This window comes from Pteropus medius, unplaced genomic scaffold (genome assembly GCF_902729225.1).
Source record: "Pteropus medius unplaced genomic scaffold, Ma_sr-lr_union100, whole genome shotgun sequence".
Taxonomy (NCBI): Eukaryota; Metazoa; Chordata; class Mammalia; order Chiroptera; family Pteropodidae; genus Pteropus; species Pteropus medius.
Window position 1 is genome coordinate 2,100,482 of NW_024344437.1, and position 25,526 is coordinate 2,126,007.

The following is a 25,526-nucleotide window of genomic DNA, read 5'->3' on the forward strand; positions in this document are numbered from 1 at the left end:
AATGTCATTCTCTTTCCATTTGGATGGGCTGGGCAACAAAGAAAGCTAGTTCCAAGTTTCTTTCACTCTAGAAAAACAGGGTACCCTAATCCTCCAGTAACTGCCACATCCTACCTCGCAAGTTAGGGACCTGGAGGGCGGACAGAGGAAGGTGCAAGACCGCTCCACCCTCTGTGGGGCCTGAGTCCCGACGAAACCCGCAAAACCCACCCCCGACTGCACTGCCCTCCCAGCTCCACCACTTCCGCTCGCCCCGCCCAACGCGCAGACGGAAGTGGTGCCGCTCGCCCCGCCCAACGCGCAGACGGAAGTGCGGCCGCCTTTACAGGCTCTGTCGCCGGTCAGGGGCTGTGCAGAGCGAGCGGCAGGCGGAACCGAGTTCGCACGTCGCGTTCTGGCCGAGCCTGCGGCGCCGGGAGCCCCAGCGTGGCGGCTGCCCGCACAGGTGGGCGGCGGTGGCGGGTGGGAACGGCTTGCCGGCGGCAGGTGGGGCCGGCGCGCGGGAGCCCGACCGGGGTCAAAGGGCAGCGAGCAGCTTCCCGAGTGGCCTTTCGCCGCCTTCTGGATCCCGCGGGAAGGAGACGCTGTCCCCAAAGACCGAGGCCCGGCCTAGCTAGCTGCCGTCCCGCGAGCACCTACGTTGCCTCTCACCGTGCTGCTAAGCCAGGCTTTTCATTTTAGTTTTGTCTTATGCGTTCCAGTTACAGGTATTACCGAAAACGTGCAAGAATTTCGCGTAACGCTTCTTTGGGGGGAAGGTGTCCATATTGAATAGAAGCGGCTCGCTCCGCTGTTGGCGGCGTTTTGCAGGGAAACCCAAGTTGTTAACGAAAGTTCTAGCAGTTGGAAGAAACTCAGGTCGGCCTGAGAAATATATGGAATCGGTTGCGACATTAGAATTGGGTTAATTACTGGTCCTCGCCACCGTTACCGGGAGTTCCGAAATGAACGGCGAATAGTTGCCGCTGGAAGCCATATCCCGTAACCACCGCATGCCGAGGGGGCTGCGTTTCCCCCAGTACGTTAAAGTCCTGGGAGGACTCGAAATAAAAAGTGGCTAGCCAGGCTTTCGGAGTTAAATCAAGTACAGTGTACGGTAGTTGATGACCATGATGTGAAGTTAGATGAAAGTTAAGAAAATTTGTATTAGTCTGAGCGAAATCGGGTCTTTATTTTACATGCTTTGCTTTTAAAAATCTAAAAACAGGTGCTGCATTAAGTGGTCTGAAAGTTTTGAGATTTAGTGGTAAGAATCTAAAATTTTTTATGGAGCTCTGAATTCTAGTCCACTAGTATATCGGAAAATTCACTGGTTCTGAGTGCCTTATTCTGTAAAGCACCAATGATTACAATGGTTACTACAATGGTTTTTTCACAGGCTTCTAGTGTATTCTGTATACAGTCAGAATGTTTTGTTTGTAAGTGGTATACATAGTAATTGTTTTTTATCTGTTATACTTAAGTAATTTAAGGTCAGTAAGCTTCCTTTTCCGCATTCTTCTCCCTTCAATTTAGTGACAAGAGATTTAATTTTAAAGCCATTAATCACATTTTGCTTGTATCTTCATCTTTAGAGTCACTGGTTAGAAAATTTTCACCTTGAATTCGCTTATTAAATTCCATATAAGCTCTTCGAGGGTAGGATTAATGTCTTAATCATTTTAAATGATTATTCCTGGTTTGGGTTTTTTATTCCTCCCTAAGCCCCCCCCCCCAGACACCCTTTTTAAATTTAAACTGACAAAACTAAGCTTTGGATTCACCAAGAGCAAACCAAAATAATTTTACATGGAAAATACTATTTTCTGTCACTTGAAGATGTGTTTTTAGCCCAGCTGGTTACAACGGGTTAGCAAAAGAATTAGATTAAAAATAAACTTTATTTAGCATCACTTTCAGCAAACGTACATCATTTCTGGGAGGCAGAGACAGCATGAACTTCAGCACTGGCAGCACCGTTGAATCACTTGGGGAGTTCCAAAAATCCTGACCCTTGATCCCTACTCCAGACCAGAAACATTGGAGGCTGGGCCATAGTTATTCTACTTTTTAAAGCTCCCAAGGTATGCAGCCAGGATGAGAACCAGTATGTTAGAGAAATGAGGTTCTTCAGGAGTGTATTCAATTTCTTTGAGGAGGGGAAAGGCTAGAGGGACTGGAGCTGCATCTCTAAAATGTAGTCTGGGGCATTTGGGGGAATATCATTAGAGGATTTTATGAGCAGGTATAATGAAATGCTTCATTTGTAAAGTGAACTGTACGATGACCAAGGCCAGTGGGCAGGCTGTTAAAATAATCCAGAGGAACAATGAGAGCATCAACAGTAATGCTAGAGAAAAGAAATGAAAACACATTTGTTCTTTCTCTCTTGGATGTTAAATATTTTTTAAGAAACTGATTATTAAAAAATGTGTTAGAAATATATATACCTCAAATAATTTTCCTTGTTAATTAATAATTTGATAGCTTTATGTTAATATGGGGGTTTTGTTTTTGCTTTTACAGTGCTATAAAATTGATACTAAAGACATGGTTTTCACCCTACTTCATCAACACACTTAAGTTTTCTTTTTGGACCCTTTTTATGCCACAATGGTAAGCTTAGATGTTTATATTTGTGTTTTAGAATGTTTTTTTCCTTCATATTCCATAAAAATATCTGTATTATAGATTGAGAAATTCTTCTGTAACCTGCTCAAGTTACCCTAACTGGGAAATTACATAACTAATCACATGCAAAATCTTATTCACAAAATAGGGGTTCATCTCTCAATTCAGTGTTAAAGTTATCGTATCCAAGTTATACAGATAATTCTATTTACAATAGTCCAAGTCATTGGTGAGGAGAGTGTATATAACTAGAAATAGTTTTGTGGGTTTCTCATTTTAAAGTTCCTTGTAATTTAGATCAGAAACAAAAATATTTTTAACAAACGTAACCTGCTTACTGCAGATAACATTTAAGTAACATCAGTGTTAGCCTCCTAATGGCATATTTCTGTCACTGACTTACAGTCACTAAACATATGTAGGCTGGGCATTTAACTTTTGCCATTAAAAAATCAAAGACAAAGGGGGGAAAAATCACTTTTTAATGTTTTAAAGAAGCAGCAGCATTTGACAGTATGAGAATAAATGAGCACTGACCATCATATTCAATAAACCCTAGAAAACATTTATCTTCCTTTTCTTTTGGGACCATACCTCTACTCCTGCCCTATTAGAGAAAAGTAGAGCTGTCTACAGTGGGGTTTAGATCTCACCTTATATTTTGCATCCACATTAGCTAATTCTCTCTAAAGTATTTGAAAAAGGTAGTGAATAAATGATGCTTGTGTTTACATATGCAAGTATATCTCATTAGACCTTTTGAAATTTTGATTTCAGAAGATGAAATATTTACTTGAGAAGACTGGCTATTTAAAATTGTCCTAGAGCATATATTTGATTGTATTTATAATTTTTAATATAAACTTTAAGGATATGGCCAAAATATTTAAAGAACCTTAGGGATTTAAGTGTATATATCCAGAGTTTTGTTTTTGTGCTGGAAAATGCTTTATACTCAAGAATCTCGTGTTGCATCCTGGGAACCAGTATCACTGGGAATCTTCTTATAAGAGTTTTAAATAAATTAGTATGAATATATTTGAACTGAATCTTTTGAAATGAGGGCATATTTCAGGCTTTTTTCACTTATTACATTTTAGATGTTTGATAATGTGGGTCTTAAATTGCAGTCTGAAAAAGCTAGCTATTTTTGTAATCATGAATTCTTCATCCTTAGGACTAGGGTGGCAGGGTCACTTAAACCTTTCCATGATTTCCAAAGTCTGGCAATATTTATTCTTCCTCTTATCCTCTTGGGATTTTGGTGGGTGCTGGGAGTTTTTACGCCATGCAACTTGGTAGATCGAATTGTTGGAGTCCACAGAGTAAAACAAAAATTTAGGTCCTTGTAAATAAAAAAAGAAATGTAAGTTCTGTGCCTGTCAGTGGAATTAAAAATTACTATCATTGCGAATGAAAAATACAAATGTAAGTTGTTGTTAGGTACCAACATAGTAGCACCACCCTCAATTTTCAGGATTCCTCGGAGATTAGGAGAGCTTAGTCTTTTCTTCACTTTAACTGCATACTTGATGTCCAGTATATTTTCCTGAGTGGTGCTCTTAGAATGTTGAAGAAATTAAAAGTTTATAAAATGGTCATCATTACCATAGCAACCTTGGCCCTGTATTAGCCTCGGAAGCACTGGCTAGAGAAAGCCATTTTAGCGTTTCTTAATCTAATTTGTCATAATCAGGTGCCCAAGACAGCCATGTTGTTTTCTTTTTAAGATATCTTGAGAGTACAGTGGAAGAGAGAAATAAAGGAAAATGTGTTAGACCTGTTTTAGAAAATTAAATTTAGACAATTACAAATGTTACGCTTATATAATTTTTTTGTGAAAATAACTAACATTACCAATTACGCTATTTACTTTTACAGCAACAAGCTTTAGAACTAGCTTTGGACCGTGCAGAGGTGAGGCATGATTAAGTTACATATTGAAATAGTGTTGACTTTAATTGGCAGAACTCAGTTTAAGAGATTTTTATCTGATTGTCAAAGGAATACATTGATATTATTTTAGGACAAGTATGAAAATAATTTTGCTGTAAATATATAAAAATACCAGATGATGTTTGGATCATCTGTTTCTTGGAATTCTCAGGTAGTAATACTGTGGAATAAATATTATTTGAACAAGGACATAGAATTTCTGAAATTAAGTTTTCCTGTTTGGCAAGTTTTCTGATTGCTCAGTTAAAGGGTAAAATAGATGAAAAACAGTCCTTGAAATTAAATATACTGTACACATTTTGAACAACCATAAAACAATATTTCTGACCTGTGAAATCACAGTTGTGGAGCTATATGATTTTGCTTGTAGCAGTGAAATAGTGTGCTGAATTTTAGTGCAGTTAAAATTTCACTTGTTTATAACATTTAGAAGTTAAGTAGTTTTTCCAAAAGGTATGTTTTAGTACGAATCAGACTTGAGTGCCTGAATAGCCTTTTTATCCTTAATACATGTTTTAAATATACTTAATACAGTCGTTCATACACTAAACAAAAGGCAAGCTATTTTAAAAATACTTTTCTTTTTTAGTATGTCATTGAAAGTGCTCGACAGAGACCTCCTAAAAGGAAATATCTATCTGGTGGAAGGTATGAATACTTAATTAATGACATCTTAAAGTCATTGAAATTTGATGATAGCCACCATTTATTCCATTTCTCCTAGGCAGTTGTGCTAGAAATGTTATATTACAAGTAATTCGCATATATTGGAACTTTCCGAATTGATGTTAGCTATCACGTCCAACCTCACTTCACCCCTAATATTTGTGAAATTGGGAAAAAATTATGGGAAAATCAAAGTAACATTTTATGATTATTCATATCATTTTGTATATTGTCTTTATTACATTTTAGAAAATCTGTATTTCAAAAACTTTATGACTTATATATTGAAGAATGTGAAAAAGAGCCCGAGGTTAAGGTAAGTATAAGTTTTTATGTTGTTACAGCTTTTGAAACGTAGAAGAGAAATTCGAAGGAGTTATATTTGAAGCAGATACCGATTTATATTTTTGTGAGTGAAGTGAACCAATGTCTTTTCCAGCCAGATTCTAGCCAGTTCTGCAGCTGACCTGGAGCCCTGGCTAGTCTGATAGAAGACAGAGATCCCATGCTTAGGTAGGAGAGGAGAACCGTGTTTACTCAGTAACAGTATCTCCTTGGGAAGCCACAGTATATATAATCTCTGCTTTTTTCCCCTCCTGAAAAATGATCTGTAGACTGAAGACAGGAGAAAAGTAACCTATTTCTTCATGATGATTTGCACTGGAAGTTAAAGCTATTATATGGCATGTAGGAAAATCCAGTATGATAATAAAAAGGTGAATTTGGTCATAAAAATTAGTTCACGGCTCGGTTAACTTAATTCATTTTTATTTAGCATAAAGGTATGGGCAGTTGAAACTTAATAGAAATTGACTTCTTGGTATTTATTGTACCCTTGGGCTTTAAGGGCCTAAAAGAGCTCTATGAGCTTTTGTTATCTGTCTTTAATATAAAAATGATTATTATTTTACTTTTTGGGCAAAGAAGTAATGGAATTCTAGTAGTATCTAACCCTTGAAATCTTTACATTAGGAGAAAAATGATTGTGATATGAATAAGTCTTATGGTATGTTTTCCATAAGTTTCATTAAAGTATAATTGACATAAATTGTATGCATATAAATTATCTGTTTTATAAGTTTTGATATGTGTATACATCCATGAAACTATCACTATAATGAATATAATGAACATAGTCTTCCCCTAAGAGACAGAAGTTAGGAGAGACGCATAAAAAAAGATTCTATATTGGGGTTGGCAACCATTTTCCACCAGCCAAATCTGGCCCACAGCATGTTTTTGTAAATAAAGTTATATTGGGATCCAGCCACACCCATCGGTTTATGTCTTCTCTATGGCTGATTTCACAATATAATAGAGTTGAGTAGTTGCAGCACAAACCATATGGCTCACAAGCCTGAGATAATAACTTGTCCTTTAAGAAATGTTTTCTGTCCTCATCTGTATGCTCACCCCAGAACTAAATGGGAATCAACTTGTTTTCTTGAAGAGTATTCATACTGTTAGAATTTATCTAACTATTCTATCTTATGTCAAATCATGAGATTTTTTTTCTGCACTTGAAAAGACTTCAAAACTTTAGTCTTTAATAGTTTCTTTAATATCAAAATGAAGTTTTGCCATTTTTTTTTCAGTTTGAGTCTTTGATTCTGTGATGATAATAGGTCAAGAATTTATAATTTCTCTGCATATGACTATATATACATATTTAATATAAAATACTCAGAACAGGTTTTTTGACTAACATCTTTTGCAAATAAGATTTGATGACAAATTGTTATAGCTGTAAGTGGATTTTATTTTAAATCGTGCATTTCTAAAATAATGGATATTGATGTATGTGTATTATGTTTCCTGGTGGATTTTTTTTTTTCCTGATGGATTTTTTTTAACAAAGTGGTTTCTGAATAATTAAATTGAATTTACAGAAAATAGCTTACCAACTTGTTCAGATCTAATTTAGGCATAAAATATTCAAGAAATACATATTTGTGATAATACAACCAAAGAGAATGTCCCAAATTCTTCACTTTTTTATAGACTTTTACTTAACAGAAATTAGAAATGAGAAGAAAACTAATTATATAGCATGTTTTAAGAAAATATTTACATTTAATGGTTTTTACTTAATATTTTAAATACTTGCTACTTACATACTCAAAGGTACATATTTCATATTTCATAGTTTTATAGATCACTAGTTTTTTTTGCCTCTGTATTAATTTACATAAAACCTAGTACTATATCAAAATTAAGTTTGCATAGATGTTGCACAAGTACTTGGTGTCTGTAGTGTTTGTGAATCTTCTCCATGTGTTAGGATAATAATGTGGAGGGAACACTAAAAAAAAAATTAAGGTCTGCTTTTGTTAAATGATAGCATTATTAAGTTTATGCTGGATTATTTTCATGAGCTCTGCCCTTTTTAAAGCAGAAATTAAGAAGAAATGTGAACTTGTTAGAGAAACTTGTTATGCAAGAGACGTTGTCATGTTTAGTGGTCAACCTTTATCCAGGAAATGAAGGATATTCTTTGATGCTCAGGGGAAAAAATGGATCAGGTAAGAACCTCCTGAGGGCAGCAGCCACAGAAATATTTCTGCTAGGCAGGATGTGATGTCTTTCAAAAGTGGCTTCTTAACCTGCTAACCTGTCCCTCAGATCAGTGATGACTTGATAAAAGAAGACTTCGATGCCACATTTTCCTATATATGATGTTTTGTTAGAATATTAGAAATTATCTCGTAATGTGGTTAGCCTTCCTGAATATGCATTTGAGAAGTATTCTGATTGAGATAGGTCTTTGAAGTTAAAATATAAAAAACATAATTTTAAAATAATTGTCGTTTTTCTTTTTATTGCCGTTAATATTTTAAGATACCATAAAATGTTTTAAGGTTTGTTTTTCTGCTGTATTTTGAATATACGGAGTCTGAATTAAGCAGATTTTATTGCCTTTTGAAAAATTTACATATATTAACATTTTACTTCTATTAATGTGAATAGAGTTTTAAAATACTAAAGAGTCATCTAAAAGTTTAATATGGTAATGAGTTCTAAAAGGAGCTCACCTAGTTAAGAATTTTTTTGTGTGTTGATAATTAATTGTAAAATGTAAAACCAAGAGAATTTTATTCTATGAATGACCACTTTTCAGATGAAGTACAAATTATCACTCTGATTTCCAGGTTAGATTAAGCAGTCTTCAAGTACCTCTCAGTTATCAAATGTCAGAATTTTATCATATTTTGATAATTATAACTGCTGGTTGTGATTTGCATTGATTGTTATGCTAGATGTTTTTCCATAATATGTTGGATGTTTTTCTCCTTTCTGTTGTAAAATTCTGTACAGTTTATTAAGTCTTTAAGTAATATGTAAAATGGTCGATTTAAAAGACTTACATAAAAAAGAGAGCCTTTTGGCTTTATGCTCTTCACTTTTTTATGAAAAGTCATCTAAATTATGCATGTAGGCTTTTCTGTGAGCCTCATAATTTTCACAAACTTTATTCTTTTAAAATTAAGATTCTGAGACCATTCGACTGCCTTATGAAGAAGGGGAATTGCTTGAATACTTAGATGCAGAAGAATTACCTCCTATCTTGGTTGATCTCCTAGAAAAATCTCAGGTACAAAATTTTTCTCTTTAAATGTCCTTAGATCTGTCAGCTATATGTTGTTTTGTGATAAAAGATATTTAATCATGTTCTCAACAGTTCTTAGAATATGAAATGAGACATACGTGACTATGTGAAAGTTGGTTTATTATGGGGTATTTAGAATGTACTGAAATGTATAGATTTAGTTGATTCTTCTAAAATTGCTATGACAATTAGCTCATCCACTAGAAATCTCCCTGTAGCTATAATCAAGAAATTATGAAGAAACTACTTATTCCCATTGCTTCACCCTTAGCCATGCTATGTACTTTACTGAGGAAAAAGAAGCTATCACATGGGAAATTTTTTCTCCTAGCACTAGACCACCAGCATCTTCACATCCATGTCCACATTTGCTGTCTGCTTCCTGTTAAAATGGATGAAGTAAGCTTTTCCTAAGGCATCCTCTCCACTTCTGTTATAGATTCTGTTCCTCCTTTTCAGTGACTTATTACTGTAACCTCCCTCTCTTCCATCATCTGTTCTCTCTCTGTTAGCTAAACAATGCAAGCATATTGTACTATTTCCTAACTTAAAAAAATTTTCTGTCCTCATCTTAATTGGTCTCTTGCAGAGTTCATTGCAAATGATTTCTTCCTTCTTGAAATACACTTCTTTTGACTTCTGAAACAACACATTTTTGGTTTTCCTCTCTAATTCTTTAACTGTCTCTTCTGTCTTCTCCGTTCTACCCATAAATATGTTCAGGTATTGGGGTTTTGTCTTAGGCACCCTATTCTTTGGAGTAACACTCCCTGGATGATCTCAACCAGCTTCATGAGTTTTAAAATGGCATTTAATATATTGCTTATCTCTCACAGTGACCATTCCAAACTTACATATTATTAGGATATATAATAGATTCTTTAACGTAACAAAACAGAACTTTTTATTTTACCTCCCAAACTGGTCTTTTAAATCTAATGGATGACCCTACTCTTAACCTTTATAACATTCAGTCCATAAGCAAATGTCAGCTGTATCTTCAAAATATATATATGGTCATGACCTGCTATGGTTGCCTTGCTGAACCTTCTGCTTTCATTCTAAAACCCCAGAAATTAGTTCTCCACAGACAGCCAGATGAAGCTTACAAAACAAAAACAGAAAAAGTTCTGTGCTTCAAGTTCTCTAGTGTCCTCTCACTTTACACAAAACTCCTGCCTTCCTGTCTGTCTTCACCTGCTTATTCTCTTTCCCTATTCAGTACATTCCAGCCATTCATGCCTTCTTACCAAAACCAAGCTTATTCATCTGTTATTCCTTCTGTCTGGAACGATCTATCCCACATGTTTGGCCCTGTTGTGATTCAGGTCTCAGCTGAAACATCACTTCCTCCAGAGAGGTTTTTATCTGAGCACACAATCTAAATTAGCCCCTCTATTTTATTTCCTTTTAGCATTCATCACTATCTAAAATTATTGTTTATTTGTTTACATGTTTATTGCCTGTCTTCCCACACTAAGAGCAAGTGTTGTCTTCTCACTGTATCTGTGAAGCTTTTTAGGTAGTGCCTGGCACATAATTCACAGTGTAGTGGCTCAATAAATATTTGTTAGAAAGCATGAGCATAATAATGACTGATAACATGGAAGTCACTTTACCTTCTAAAAATTCTGAATGGATGAAAAGACAGTACTATGAGTGACTGTGGCAAGTGATAATTAGCTAGACTTGGGTGATAAAGGTTCTTACCTTTGGTCTTAGAAAAAAGACTAGAAAACTATTTTTAACAAGATTATTTGAATTTATAGTTAGCTTTCTTCTTATTAATAAAAACTATCTTCTGGAAATTTTAGAGCAAATATAGTAGTTGTATTCATAAGCAGAAACTCTAACAGGGTTGATTGACAATTTATAACTGACAAAATTAGCCAAGTATAACAGTGAACCAATGAAGAATAGCAGTTCTAATGATCTACAAAATTAATAGTTTATAAATGCCAACAAAATCTATAACTAGAAAGCATTTCAACCTGCTTCTTGGGTCATAGTGATGAACGTGGAATAGTTCCTTTTAAAGGATTTATGTTTGTAGTGGTAAATATGCCAAGGAAATTCATTTAAGAGTATCTGAGTGACCAGAAACATTCAGTATAAACCTACTTATTTAGGCTTTTGAAAAGTGACATTTACTTAAATATTTTCACTTAAAACAGGTTAATATTTTTCATTGTGGATGTGTTATAGCAGAAATACGTGACTATAGGCAGTCCAGTAATATGAAATCTCCAGGTTACCAAAGTAGGCACATTCTCTTACGTCCAACAATGCAGGTAAGGAATCTTTAAGAAGAATTATTTTAGATTTTATTTGGAGTTTTATTTATTAAATGTCTTCATATGTTTGTATCCCTATATACTAATATTTTTAAAATTTTGATTTCTTCTAGACTTTAATCTGTGATGTACATTCAATAACAAGTGATAACCATAAATGGACCCAGGTTAGTTGTTTTGTTGTTTAATCATAAACAGGTAAAAGATAGGATGAAACAGCACTTACAAATTAAGCAAAATATACTTCTTATAATTTTATTTATGAGTAATGTTTGGGATTCCTTTATGAGCTTTAGAACTCTGTATATGCAGTAATCCCTCAAAGAACTAAAACAGTTCAGTCTCCTTTGCTTTAGGACATGGTGAAATAGGGTCAAGTTGACCTAATCTATTCAATGAAACAGTTTTTTAGTCTCCTCTCAAATAAGAAAGATACTTTGTGCCTTGGGTACAAATAGATAACTAATTTTATGTCATTTAGGATTCTAAAGCAGGCCTAGCCTGTCTTTTTGCCATGTATAATGGGGGAACCTCTCATACCCCTGAGAATAGCCAGTCTACCCTCCAGTGCTGGCTCAGTATACATGACGTACCCACTCAGGAATGTTCACTTATTTCTCTGCTACCATAGGGAAATAGTTACTAAGCCAAAGAAAATAACAATAATTGGAATTCTTTAATTTGTAAAAATATGGTTACAAATTAAGATTCAATTTATCAGTAACAAGTGTTATGTTTTAGTTTGGGGCTATAATCTTTGCATTTACAAGAAGGTTAAAGCTATTAAAAGAATGTTCAAAAACAAACTCATTAGTCACTATTGGAAGTTGTTACGGCATTACTTTCTTACTCTGAAAATTGACAAAAGAGAGAGTACAGTATTTATTTTGTTTTTCTTGTAAGAACTGTACATTAAGTAGCCAGATAGTAACTAAAGGAAATGCTCTAGAAAAATTTCAGCTAATAGGTTTAAAAAAAATGATAGGCTTTTAAAAATATCATCACTTGGAAATCTTAACTAATGACTCTAGACAGCTGAAATTCTTAGATGTGAAAAACCATTAGATTATAGTTCCTGAGAATTTTTATAATGCAGAGATCTGAAAAAACCCATTGGTCTAAAATTGGGACAGTTGATCATTGCATGTTTCCTGGTGTGATGCGTGAGAAAGTACAGTGTAGTACCATGAATTCTACTTGAAAAAATAGAACCTGAATCAAGTCTCTACATCTGACAGTTTGAGAATTCAGGGAAGAAAAACTATTAAATGACAAGATGAGGAAGTGACCAGTTAGATCCAGTTAAAAATAATACTATGAGGAAACAAGTGGTCAAATCCAGCAATTAATTGCATAGGAAAAGAAAACAGATGATTACTACAGAATAGAAAAATGTTTGAGAAAAAAATAAATACAATGTGTAGGCCACGTTTAAGTTCAAATTCAAACCAACTAAGAATACACTCTTGAGATAATGGGAAATTTAAATATAGACTGGATATTAGAAGTCCTTATTTGCAAGTGCATGCTGAAGTGTTTTCAGGTGAAATTATACAATGTCAGAGATGTATTTTAAATTATTCCAGCAAAACAAAAACAAACAAAAAAAATGGATGTTGGTACGTGGGTGTCATTACACTTCTTTTTTTTATGTATTTTTGACAATTTTCATAATTAAAACTTGAATGGCACTATTAATGAAGCAGTGTTTCTTTTTTTGCAGAAATTCTTAGCAATAATATTGACTTGTATGACTCTATAGCTACAGCTATTAAGACATTTCAGAGGTTAAGTGGAAAAAGAAAGGATTTAGTAAAGTTATGTGATCCCAGTAAAAAGCCTGTATGCTCTTTGGAATTGGATGTGTAGGGTTTACACAGTCTTAGTGTAGTCATTTTGATTGTAATGAAATTAAGCTGGGCATAGAATGGTACTGTTGTCTCCTAGTTACTGAAAGTCCTGTGATCCATCTTGATCCTGTAAGCTTTGGGGGAGAAGATTTTTATCTTTTTGTTCACAACTTTATCCCCAACTCTAGAACAGTGCCTAACAGAGTAGGTGCTCAGTAAATATTAGTTGTACTAAGAAATAGGCATCCATAATTTGACCTTTTTGTACACTGTATTAATTACTGAATTTCCATTATGCTCTCAAGTTTCTAAAGTTTACACACTGAATTGGAACTCCAAATAGTATATTTTACTGTAGTCCTTAGCAGAGTTCCAAGGAATATTTCTAGGTTAAGTGATATAAGATTTGAAAATCTTAACTTCAGTATTGAAATGTGCTCTTACCCATTTCAGGAAGACAAACTTTTGCTTGAGAGCCAACTCATCCTAGCTACAGCTGAACCGCTATGTCTTGATCCTTCTATAACTGTAACATGCACTGCAAACAGACTGCTCTATAACAAGCAAAAGATGAACACACGCCCAATGAAACGGTAATTACCTTTGTGGAAGGATAAACCAAAAGATGCTCCTTTAAGATAAGTAGCTCTAAATTTTGCTATTCATGGTGCTTTTCTCCTCGAAAGTAAGTGCTTTTTTTAAAAAAAAAAAAAGTTTTTAATTGCCTTGCATTTTTGCGAATTATAGTTTTTTAATACTCTTTTATATTGAAGTGGTACATTCTTTGTAGTCTTCTGAAGAACAGACTTCATATATACTTAGTCTATTCATTAAAAAGATAGAGACAAGTGTGAACAGAACAAATAATTTCTTTATCACTTCCTAACATCCAGTAACCAGTTTAAATTTTGTTAATATTGTAAAGCAATCATTTCGAGGTTTAGGAAAATGTGATCACAGTTTTAGAAGTCAGTTTATAACTAACTGCCTTTTTATAACATGGTAATGTGTCTTTAAATGTTTTAGCCATTTCTTATACTTAATAAAAGAATGCATATTAATTTGTAGTGCAGTTATAGTTGGCTCATCATTAAGTTTTCTTTACAAATTGAGTGTCCACTTTGGATCATCTTCAAGTATGAAGGGGCTTAAAAAAATTTATTCATTTTCTAAATCCCCTGTTTTACTATTGAAATAATATATGCTGAAGAAAAGGTACATCTTTGAAAATAGTAAAATAAGTCCATATCGGATCTATCAGCAGTACTGTGATATCTCCTTGTATCTTTGTCCACATTTCCCCGTGCCTAGTGCCGGTATCTTAGTCCAAGCCACCATCATCTTCATCTTGATTTCTGTAATAAACTCCTACCTAATTGGTCTTTCTGTTTCCCCTTTCTTGCCTTCTGGTCTGATTGCCATCTAAGCAAACCAGAGGAACCTTTAACAATCTTCAAAGCATATCATGCCACTACTTGCTTAAATTTTCCTGAAATTATTCTGTTGCACTTTATACTAAATCTAAACACTTTATCATTGATCTGCAAGTCACCTGCTTTGCTCTCTAACCATACCTCCTATGTGTTACAGTCACACCTATCTTTTCTTTTTTTTGAAACAAACCAAGTTCGTTTCTCTCTCCTCACTTTTTAAAATTCTTTCTGCTTCAAATACTCATTCCCCGATCTTTCCATAGCTGGTTCCTTCTTGTCATTCATGTCTCATCTCACACGCCATTTCTTCAGAGTCCTTCCCTTAACTAATGTTGCCCTCCTATCGCTTACTCAGCCACAGTATCCTGTACCCTATTTTTTTCTCCTTCTGCTTATTGCTATCTGAAATGGTCTTACCTGTTTACTTTTGAATGTCTTTCTTCCACACTGGACTATCAGCTCCATAATTGCAGGAATTTTGTCTGTCTTGTTCATTTTTATTATACCAGTGCCTAGGACATTGCTTGGCAAATGGTAGTATTTTACAAATACTTGTGATTTAATTATTATATTTATTGCTTATTTAAACCCATATTTATTCTGAATTTCTTTTATTAACTTTGTTTAGTTCACATCTCTTAATATTTCAGGTGTTTCAAGAGGTATTCCAGATCCTCTCTGAATCGACAGCAGGATCTGTCTCATTGTCCACCTCCTCCTCAGCTAAAATTACTTGATTTCTTACAAAAAAGAAAGGAAAGAAAAGCAGGTCAGCATTATGACCTCAAAATTTCTAAAGCAGGAAATGTAAGTGTGTGTATGTATATATATATATATATATATATATATATATATATTTTTTTTTTTAATTTACGTTACTGTTATGCCAAAAACCTTCCCTTATTTTGAATTTTCAGTATATTTATACTGTTTTTAATTTTTCAGTGTGTGGATATGTGGAAACGGAATCCCTGTAATTTGGCCATACCATCGGAAGTGGATGTAAGTCAGTTCATGAACCACACTTATTTTCATATAAGGTTAACAAATACTGGCTTATACTTTGGGAAAATAAAGAATCTTTTTTAAAAAACAAAATAAGTTTTTTTTTAAATCATCTGCTCAGTTTTAGAAGCTATATTCTTTCACCACATTAACCTGTGTAAGACTGTAAGACTGTAATACTCCTTAATTTAGTTCTGCATTTAGAGCAGGAATAATAACCAAAGAATTTTGAAATTTGGGGAAAGATGGTACATACTACATTATATATGTAAAATGTCTCTGTTTTTTGTTTCATACTATCTTATCATAGTTTTCTGATAATGCTTCTTTCTTCAAACTGGGTAAATTTAAAAAATAATATTAGAGCGGTGGCCAAGATGAGGAACCTTGGATGGTATTCTTTGCTGATCCATAATACACATGAGCTATAAAATGCTTTAAAGACAGAAAAGAGATCTTTTGATGAGACGTCCCGTTATGTCTTTTATTTTCTTCTGCATTCCTTTGTATTATTCATTCAACTCTTTATAATTGGTTAGGTTTTTTTTAAAAAAAACATGTTTGCTCTTTTTCTGCATCCTTCTCAGGCTAGCACATGTACTATTCTTTTTATCTGTGATTTCTTTTTTAATTTGTGAAAAGCACAAAGCCAAAATCATCAGAAGTAGATGGTATATACAACTTGAGAGAGTAAGCCATCTTATTGTTTTGGTAACATATGCTTTTCCAGGAATCCAGTCTGAGAAGAGAGGTTTAGTGTAAATACCAAAGGGTGGAGTTTAGCTTTAGAGGACAGGGTGGCTATACAAAGCAGTGCTTCCCAAACTTTAATGTAAATACAAATCTTGCTTGTTAAAATGCAGATTCCAATTGAGCAAACTTGGACTTGAGCCTGAGATATTGTAGTGCTGACAAGCTCTTAGGTTGTGTGGAACTGGGGTCTACAGACCACACTTTAAGTAACAAAACTTTAATACAAAATTTCTCAGTCTAACTGATCAGAAGAATAATTTAGGGTGCCCATTAAACATACAGAGACAGGCCCCACTTCACACCTGCTTACTGAGTCAGGTCTCCAGGGGCGGGACATAGAAATCTAAATTTTTACTAAGTGCTCAGGTGCATCTGTTACTTTTAAGATCATGGTTACCAGGAAGATAACGAGCATTTGATTTGCACAGACTAATAGGAAATATACAAAATATACGGCCCAAGTCTGACTAGAAAATGGAAAATATTCATAAAAATTTTATCAATTATAATTTTACTGTTCTAGTTGCCTTCTACTTTTGTCCCCACTGTTACATGACAACTCTCATTTCATTGAAAACCCAGCCAAAGGAGAAGGTCCTGGTCCTAATCACCTCTCTGACACTCCATTCTTCCTGACAGTTTTCCTGAAGGACAAATGTTTTATCAGTTTATGGAATAAAAAGAGGCACTGTCCAAGAAAGCACCTTGTTTATTATGTTTATTTAGTGGCAAGGAGGTTCTAATTTTGTTTTATTTTTAAAACCAGTTTAATTTAAATGTATCAGTAGAGTTTTAAATTACTTAAGCAAAGTAGTTGATGATGTTAGTGATTTAATAATTCTCATGCTAGAAAGTATACAGTTAAGTTAGATTCTTCTCTTTGGTCATAATATTGATTCCATTATATCCGGTGTCTCTTGGTTTGATTGCTTAGGTGGAGAAATATGCTAAAGTGGAAAAGTCTATCAAATCTGATGACTCACAACCAACAGTTTGGCCAGCCCATGTAAGTAACCGTTACAGTCCTAATTTCTAATGATGCTGTTTCTAATGTGGGGTCTGAATTTATTAAACATGAAGTACAGGTTCCTTTAGTTTGGGATTTTTTTTGACAGTTTTCTTTTTTTCAATGAGTTGACATTCAATATTATATTAGTTTCAGGTGTACAGCATAGTGGTTAGACATTTGGGATCTTTTTAAAAGGACTTTCTGGGTGGTCATTAAATTAAAGGAAGGAACAATTATTTAGTTTTGTCTTGTAAGGTATGGTTTCCAGTTTAAAAGGCAATTTTACTTTTGGTGTCATTTTGGTAATTCTGATATGTTTTTCAAGTTAGTAACTAGTAAATTCTAAGTATGTCTTTTAAGAGAAATATTCTCTAAGTTTTTCTATCTGCAATAACTTCTTAAAGGAAGAAATAGACACAATGTATTGACTAAAGTGAATCTAAGAGTGAAATGATGAGAGATGTATGTGCAATAGTAAAAAGACTAATGACAAATAGAAACAGATATATAAGTTCATATATAACTTATATATATATAAGTTATATATGAACTTATGCTGTATTTCACTCAGGCTTTGTTACCTTAATCTCCTAGTGGAACTCTCATTTGCAAAGTATCACGTGAAAAAGAATTCTGGGCTTTATTCTCTCAGGCAGTCTTAAACAGGTTTATATCCTATGTGCCATATGTTTTCCTATTGGCAGATGTGTTTTGTGTCATTTATACTTGATTTTTGTTAATTCCATATATGTTTACTGATGATTTTTATCTAGGTGTCCACAAGAAATTTCAAACCTAAAGAAATGTTTTAAAAAGTTTATTTGAGCCAGAACTGAGGGCCAGACCCAGAAGCAAAATCTCAAGGCTTGAGAATATGCCCTAAAGAATAGCAGTTTTACAGTTTATTTTATACATTAGAATAAAAGAAGGCAGAAGAAAGGTTACATTAAATCCATTGGTTAAAGAGGCAGGAGAAGGTAAATTGGGAAAATCTAGGATTGGATAAAAAGTAAAACGGGGATATACATATTTCTTTTACATTGGTGGCTGCAGGATTGCTAACCTACGTGGTTTACAGAGGTATGTGGGTAAAAGATAATCGTAAAGAATTTGGGGGTCTCATCCCAGCACTAAGGTGTTTGGAGATCTGGAAAAAATATTGTTCTGACCCTTAAGTATGTTATCCAAGATGCACAAAAACAGTGGATAAGGTTTGTTCAAAGTAAAGATTATCATATTTCAAAGTAAAAATTATCATATAGGCCTTCATTATAACATACTCTATTAGTTTTTATGATCAGAACATCCCCTGTGGTTACTTTCAGTTACTGAGTTTTTCAGGCTCTGCTAGGTGGCCCCTTTTCATTCATACTGGGATGCTCTGCCTTTTATAGGATATAAAAGATGATTATGTTTTTGAATGTGAAGCCGGTAATCAGTATCAGAAAACAAAGCTGACCATTTTGCAATCACTTGGTGATCCACTTTACTATGGTAAAATTCAGCCATGTAAAGATGATGAAGAAAGTGACAGCCAGACGTCTCCATCCCAGTGAGTGTTCTGTTAAATATATTTAATTTACAAAAATCAGCCATCAGATTTTATTTAGCAACTACTAATAAACTGTTAATGAATACAAATTTCCCCTTGGAGATTCATTTGTTAATTAAATACTTCAATTAGATTTGGCAGTAGACCTAAGTAAGCTTAAATTGTAGATACCATGCTGTCCAAGAGTTATTTATAATAACAGTAAATGAAAAAAACTAATAGCATAATTTATACTAGCTTTGAAGGAAATGCCTATGAAATATCCCTCTTGGTATATTTATGTGTTGTCATTTAGACTTTAACCTCTCTGTGAGCTTGAGGTGTTTCCGGGTAATGGTCTATTTAAATGAGAAGCAAGTTTACTATATATGTAAAATCTGTTGAAGATGCTAGGTATTTCAGCACTACATTAAGGACTCAGTAGTTATTGGCTCTAGAAATATGTATAGTTGATCTTCCTAAATTTAGGAGCTATGTGTATTTAGTACAAGCTACCAGTATTTAGTTTTGTTTTTATTTTTATCTTTTTAATCAAATTGACGCTGTTTTGAAAAGAAGTAAAAAGGAGCTCAGCAGAAAAAAAGCAGGGGCCAGGTCTATGTTAAGTCATTTACAAAACATTTACTTACACAAAATACTAATTGAAATTGCAGCAGAAAGATTTTACAGAATAAACCTCACCATTACCTAAATAAAAGTCGATGGAAGGGAAATGGTAGCAGTCAGGGAATCCTTAGCTAATTTTTTCACATAGCAGTGTTCTGTTGCATAATAAGTGAAAGATCAGTTATTTCGATTACTTACCTATATTAAAAAAATTTTTTTCCCTTAAAGATACACATTGATCATTTTAAATAAATTTATTAACTTTTCTTGAGCACGGGGCATGTAACATGTTCTCATTTAAAACAAAATCAGTTCAAAAAAGGCAAATTAGATTTGTTTGACAAGAAAATTGTTCGCTTTTATATCAGGGAGTTGCTGCAAAAATGCTGTGTGATTATTACCTTCCAATCATTCTCCAGACTCATAAATTATTTGATTTAATGATGAAGTTAAAGTTTTTAACCAGGTTTTTTCTTTTTACATTTACCAGGTTTTTTCTTTTTACATTTTTTATTTCAGCTTTTTCTTTTAACCAGGTTTTTTCTTTTTACATTTTTTATTTCAGCTCCTCCACAGATGATCATTCAAATTGGTAATTAAAAAATAAGCTCATTCTTTTAATTTGTTAAGATATCATGTAAATGTCAAACTCTTTAAAAAGACTTAGTAAAGACATCTTATCTGAATTAGCAATAAACTATTCTTGTCTAAAATATATTCTGTGGTCTTGCTGTGTAGACTAATGACTTCCAAAATCAAAGGTTAAAAGTGAGGTTAAAATCAAAGGCTTTGCAAATGTAGTTCAGTGAATTTTGCTGTAGGCGAGATACTTGCAAGAATGTATGTAACTTTCAGTCCAAATTTTATGACACTTAAAGTTTCATACCAAAATAAATCTCTCTTTAAATCAGTCATATTATTCACAGAATTATTTTATTGCATGCAAACCTTGGTTATTCCTTCAGTAGTTTAAATGTATTTTAAAATTTTTTTGTCATATCTTGGTAGATTTTAACTCAATTTATAAAATTACTTTCACTAAAATATGGTAGCCTTCAAAAGTAAGCCCAGAGCTCCTTAAGAGAACTCTTATGTAATACTTTTCTCTTTTTTCTTTTTAAAACATTTTAGGTTTATTATTGGATCAAAGACTGATGCTGAGAGGTAAAAATACTAGCGTCTTGATATTTGATCTGGATGGATATGAAGAACTTTCTTCTTAGAGGATAGAGAGTACTCCATTAGGCGTCAAAGCTTTGATTTTAGTTATGCCATAGGTATTACTAGGATTTAAAAAAAACAGATTAGGAAAACAACAACTGAATAATGTTTAAAATAGTCTTATTTTAAATAAGAAAACTTAGACATAGCTGTTGTAGGTAAGGAAGATGATTTCCAGGTAGCACTTTAATCAGAATGTAAGTGAAAGTGGTAATTTTTTTGGCTGCTTATTGGTTAAATAATCCTGTAATTTCTGTATTGGAAGATACTGAAAATATCTTCCAATACAGATAACACACTTTAGATTGTTAATTTAAATGCAAAATGTTTTGAGCATTAGCTTGTCGATTGAAAAGATTAGAAGAAAGTACTTTTAATAAAAAGGTAAATTGCCAGATTTTAATTTTTTTGTTAATGTTGATGGAACATTTTTAATTGACAGTTATTATTTTCTGTGTAGTAAATTTATGTTTAAAAGAATTAATTAATTCTTACTTTTTTTCCCTAATATTTCAGGGTAGTCAGTCAGTACCAGGAACTGGTCCAGAATGAAGCCAAGTGTCCGGTCAAGATGTCACACAGCTCCAGTGGCTCAGCCAGCCTGAGTCAGCTTTCTCCAGGGAAAGAAGCAGAAGTGTGTTTGTTTACTTTTTTGCACCTAACATTTTTCGTACTGTTGATTTTTGTGTCTAATTGTTTCTAAAGTAATCTGAGAAATGTTAAGGACTATTTTTTGAGGGGTGGAGGTATTTAATTTTATTTTTACTTTTAACTTTTTTTATTATTTAACTTTTTATAATGGAAATTTTTAAATGTACACGAAGGTAGAGCAAAAAGTATAATGAACACCTGTGTATACTAGTCACCTGGCTTCAACAGTTATTACTTTCTTAGAAAAGATTTAAGGATGAAACTTTGTCTTCATCTTATTCCTCTGCTCTTCCCCCTCAAGCTCCCCACACTTTTACTCAAATGTTTCCTCCATTCTTTACACGCTGTCGGTTATTTCACGGACTTTCTTATGTGAAATTATATTCTTCTGTAACATCTGTAATATCCAACCTATAATCACTAAGGGTGCTTTGCAAAGTTTTAAATTGAGTTCACCTATGAGTTAGAGTGGTATTAATATATGAATTACTAATTTGGCCATAACTAATAAGTATACTTTGCATCACTGTCCTTTAGCAGCCCGAGACCATGTCGGTTCAGTCTTCAGTACTGGGGAAAGGAGTAAAACATCGACCTCCACCCATCAAACTTCCCTCAAGCTCAGGAAATAGTTTCTCAGGTATGACATTTCTTAATTTTCTGTAATCATAATCTGTTTTTAAAACTTTACTCATATTTTGATATTCACAGGATTTTTAATTAGAAATTTAGGAAATGGCTTTTATATTCTTCTAGGTAACTATTTTACGCCACAGCAGGCCAGCAGCTTTCTGAAATCTCCAACTCCTCCTCCCGCTTCTAAGCCACCAAGTCTTTCTCGGAAGTCATCTGTGGATCTCAATCAAGGTAGCATGCTTTCTCCAGCTGCCCTGTCACCTGCCAGTTCATCACAAAGTGAGTCATAATGTAAATTCTTCATTAACTTTTCATAAGCTTTAGTGTGTTTCTTAAGACACCTTTTTTTGACCAGTGGAATAGTGAAATCTGAAAGTACTGTGTACCCAAAATATGTAAGTTTTGAGAACCTTCAGACTTCTTGTTGATTGTATGTATTATGTGTTTAATGTAATTGTATGTTTTTCTGTATGTATGCACTTTGTGTATACCTTTCTTATAGACTTAAAACCTACACATCTCCTTTAAAAAAATACTTGATAGTTAAATGTGGCAATAAGATTCCAAATACTTTTTAGGACCATTTTACATTTTATGTAAACTAGGCAGCTTATATGAAAAAAAAAGTCATAACAGTTGTTGCTGCAATCTTAAGAATATTTGTATATGTAAGAAGCCAACTAGTTCCAAGGTGGTGATAAAATAAACTGAAAGCCAGTTTTTCAGAAACACTCCTACACTCTTATAAATTGTTGTCAATTACTAAAACCTGGTGATGATCATAAAGCATTCTGAAGAAATTAAAATGTACTGAATACTTTTTCTTTTTTTCTTTTTTTTTTTTTTTTTTTTTTTTTTTTTTTTTTTTTTTTTTTTTTTTTTTTTTTTACCATCAGGAAGAGTTATATTAGAATTCTAGCATTAGTTTGGGAGAATTTCTTCGGATTAATAAGTACCTGAGATATTTAGGTACCAATTTGCAAAAAAGCATTTCCATTTTTTTAGATATTTTTTTAATCGATAACTGAAGTGTGCTGAACATTTTAGTGCACTGCACAGTGATAGGGTGGTCTTTGCATTAGATAGAAACATCTTCATCCTGATAGCTCAAAAGGTGTAATTTTTCTGCCTTCTTGTTTTGCACAAAGAAAATTTATAAATTTCCTGAAAGTCTTATTCACACTTCTTATGTTGTGGGTATGGATTATGTTAATCTACTGCACACAGTTGTTACTTTAAGTAAGGGTTGAGTGACAGCTTCTGGACATTCACATTTCTTTCCTTTCTTTCTGCAGGACATGAAAGCTAAAAAAGAAAACACCTCAAGAGCTTTTGGTTTTATTTTTTTGTTTTTTGTTTTTTATTTTTTTATTTTTTTTTTAAAGTTGATAAACTGTGCATACTTCATTCACAACAGATTTTCTATACATTCTACATTTAAACAGAAGTACACAGTTACTGTTAAAGATGCAGTATTATCTATCAAATATTTACTTTATAACTGTTTTGTAAATTTTCAGGATAAACTTGATGTGTTAGGAATTAAACATGTTTAGGTGCCAAATATGATTGTTAACCATATATAATTTATTAAATATGTTGAGTTTATCTCAGACTGTTAGAGAAAATAAGCAATATTTTTAAATGAAGTCCTAAATTAGTGAAATCATAAGTAACAAAAATTAATTTGAATTCCTTTTAAACTTTTAGGCCAAAGGTAGCATATAGGAAAATAACTTTTAAAGGAGTACTGTGGTAGAATACAAATGTATATTTTTACTGTTACTGTAATAGTATCGAATGGGATTTTTAGGTGATATACTGCATCCTTAATTGTAATTGAGTGTAGCAACACTCATGTATCATGTGTAGAAATTAACACTTGCAGTTAACTGCTTAAAAAAAACTGAAACAAATTGTCAGTGCTAAGTAAGATTCCATTAACCTTCTTTTAAAAAGGACTGGCCATTTATAACAAACTAGCAATTTTTATTTTTCTCAATGAGCAGGATCTGGAACTCCTAAGCCATCTACTCCTACACCAACCCCTTCATCGGCCCCACACCCTCCTGATGCTCAGAGCTCAACTCCTATTGCCCCTTCAGCCACCCCTACTCCCCAAGATTCAGGCTTCACCTCTCAGCCCACTTTGTTAACTCAGTTTGCTCAGCAGCAAAGGTCTCTGAGCCAGGCAATGCCTGTAACAACCATTCCTCTTTCCACCATGGTAACATCTATAACTCCAGGAACCACAGCCACCCAGGTCATGGCAAACTCTGCTGGACTTAACTTCATCAATGTAGTGGGCTCTGTTTGGTAAGTTTACATCGATGCCCTGATTTTTTTTTTAAAGATGCTCTTACCAATCTGAATGAATTCTTATTTATGAAGTTAAGAACAAATTATTACTGAAACTAGAAAGAAAATAGATAGGCTAGAAGCAGTCTCAACAAGTATGTTTTATTTTAGGTGTTACATCTATTACCTGCACTAAGACAGTACTACTACACATCAACCGTAGTAGTTTTAGATTTTCCTGTTTGTCCTCCATCACCATTTTTTAATAACTTGATTGGTGCTTTACTCTTTCAAATTATGTTTTAAACCTTGATAAATATATATAGAGTACCTAATTTTAGCCAACCTTGGTGTCACTTTTCAGCATAAAAAAAATGAAACAGCTTTAAATTGATATTTAAGATAGGATTATGTAATTGTGTGTGTTGAGTCGTTTGTTTTTTAATCTGAGAAATTATTATGTGGCTGATTTTTCCTTTTGTAGTGCAAGTTTAATGCTTTGTTGTTTTCTTCTGCAGTGGAGCTCAGGCTTTAATGAGTGGTTCAAACCCTATGCTGGGCTGTAACACTGGTGCCATAACTCCTGCAGGAATAAACTTGAGTGGCCTTCTTCCCTCAGGAGGCCTGCTACCAAATGCATTGCCTGGTGCAATGCAGGCAGCTTCTCAAGCAGGTCAGAATATTGGAAATAATAATCTCTAAAAAAATTAAAGTACGTGCTAATGCAAAAACATCATTTTAAGGGTATTATTAAAGCCAATTTAACTTTCTTATTTCATGAAGTATCATGTGAAAAAGGCTTTTTAAATGAAAGGCTTTCATTTCAAAAGTCTTTAAAGTTCTGATACTTGAATTAAAAACCATCTAGCATTTAACCTTTGTTAAGAAACTAGCTAAGCCTGTAAGTCTATGCATATTGTATCTTTGCCTTCCAAACATCATAATAAAATTAACATTGATAGTCTTATTGTTGTCAGTGTAGTCTTATTCCAATGAAAGAAATATATTTTGAAAACATACCTTGTGCAAGAAAGGCAACATAACATGGCAGTTAAAAGCTGAGGTCCTGGAGCCAGATGCCTGAATTTGAGTCCTGGTTGTGCAGCTTACTAGCTGTGTAATCGTGGGGAAGTTGCCTTTGTGCCTCATTTTTCTCATAAATATAATAGGAATAATAATACTTTACACCTCATAATTGTGAAGATTAAATGAGTATATAGAAATGAAGCATTGTAGACCTAAGCATTCAAAAGTATTGTCATTATCATCATTAGCAGTAGGAGTTGTAGCAGAGTAGTATTTATTACATGTACTAGAAAACAGTTCCAACTACTTGTGTGTGTTATTTTTTAGTGCTCTTTAAGAGAATATAATATCTT

The 25,526-nt window shown here is 33.6% G+C and overlaps 1 protein-coding gene across 16 annotated transcripts in view; it reads left to right on the forward strand.

Annotated features, from left to right (window-relative positions):
- The first annotated feature begins 287 nt into the window (after positions 1-287).
- SUPT20H (SPT20 homolog, SAGA complex component) overlaps positions 288-25,526 on the forward strand; it is a 32,459-nt gene continuing 7,220 nt past the window's right edge. For 5 of the 16 annotated variants that reach the window (XM_039872954.1, XM_039872960.1, XM_039872957.1 and 2 more), the window contains exons 1-21: positions 288-445; positions 2,506-2,595; positions 4,492-4,527; positions 5,156-5,214; positions 5,482-5,548; positions 7,625-7,754; positions 8,721-8,824; positions 11,014-11,130; positions 11,247-11,300; positions 13,437-13,576; positions 15,067-15,223; positions 15,362-15,418; positions 17,109-17,180; positions 18,578-18,735; positions 19,907-19,933; positions 20,473-20,505; positions 21,079-21,196; positions 21,751-21,853; positions 21,970-22,128; positions 23,859-24,165; positions 24,666-24,820. In XM_039872954.1, the coding sequence (XP_039728888.1) occupies positions 2,593-2,595; positions 4,492-4,527; positions 5,156-5,214; positions 5,482-5,548; positions 7,625-7,754; positions 8,721-8,824; positions 11,014-11,130; positions 11,247-11,300; positions 13,437-13,576; positions 15,067-15,223; positions 15,362-15,418; positions 17,109-17,180; positions 18,578-18,735; positions 19,907-19,933; positions 20,473-20,505; positions 21,079-21,196; positions 21,751-21,853; positions 21,970-22,128; positions 23,859-24,165; positions 24,666-24,820 (2,056 nt within the window). In that variant the 5' untranslated portion in view covers positions 288-445; positions 2,506-2,592. Of the gene's footprint in view, positions 446-470; positions 708-1,887; positions 2,064-2,505; positions 2,596-4,491; positions 4,528-5,155; positions 5,215-5,481; positions 5,549-7,624; positions 7,755-8,720; positions 8,825-11,013; positions 11,131-11,246; positions 11,301-13,436; positions 13,577-15,066; positions 15,224-15,361; positions 15,419-17,108; positions 17,181-18,577; positions 18,736-19,906; positions 19,934-20,472; positions 20,506-21,078; positions 21,197-21,750; positions 21,854-21,969; positions 22,129-23,858; positions 24,166-24,665; positions 24,821-25,526 lie in introns of those variants that run through there. The other 11 variants (XM_039872962.1, XM_039872965.1, XM_039872966.1 and 8 more) reach the window with 8 other exon arrangements.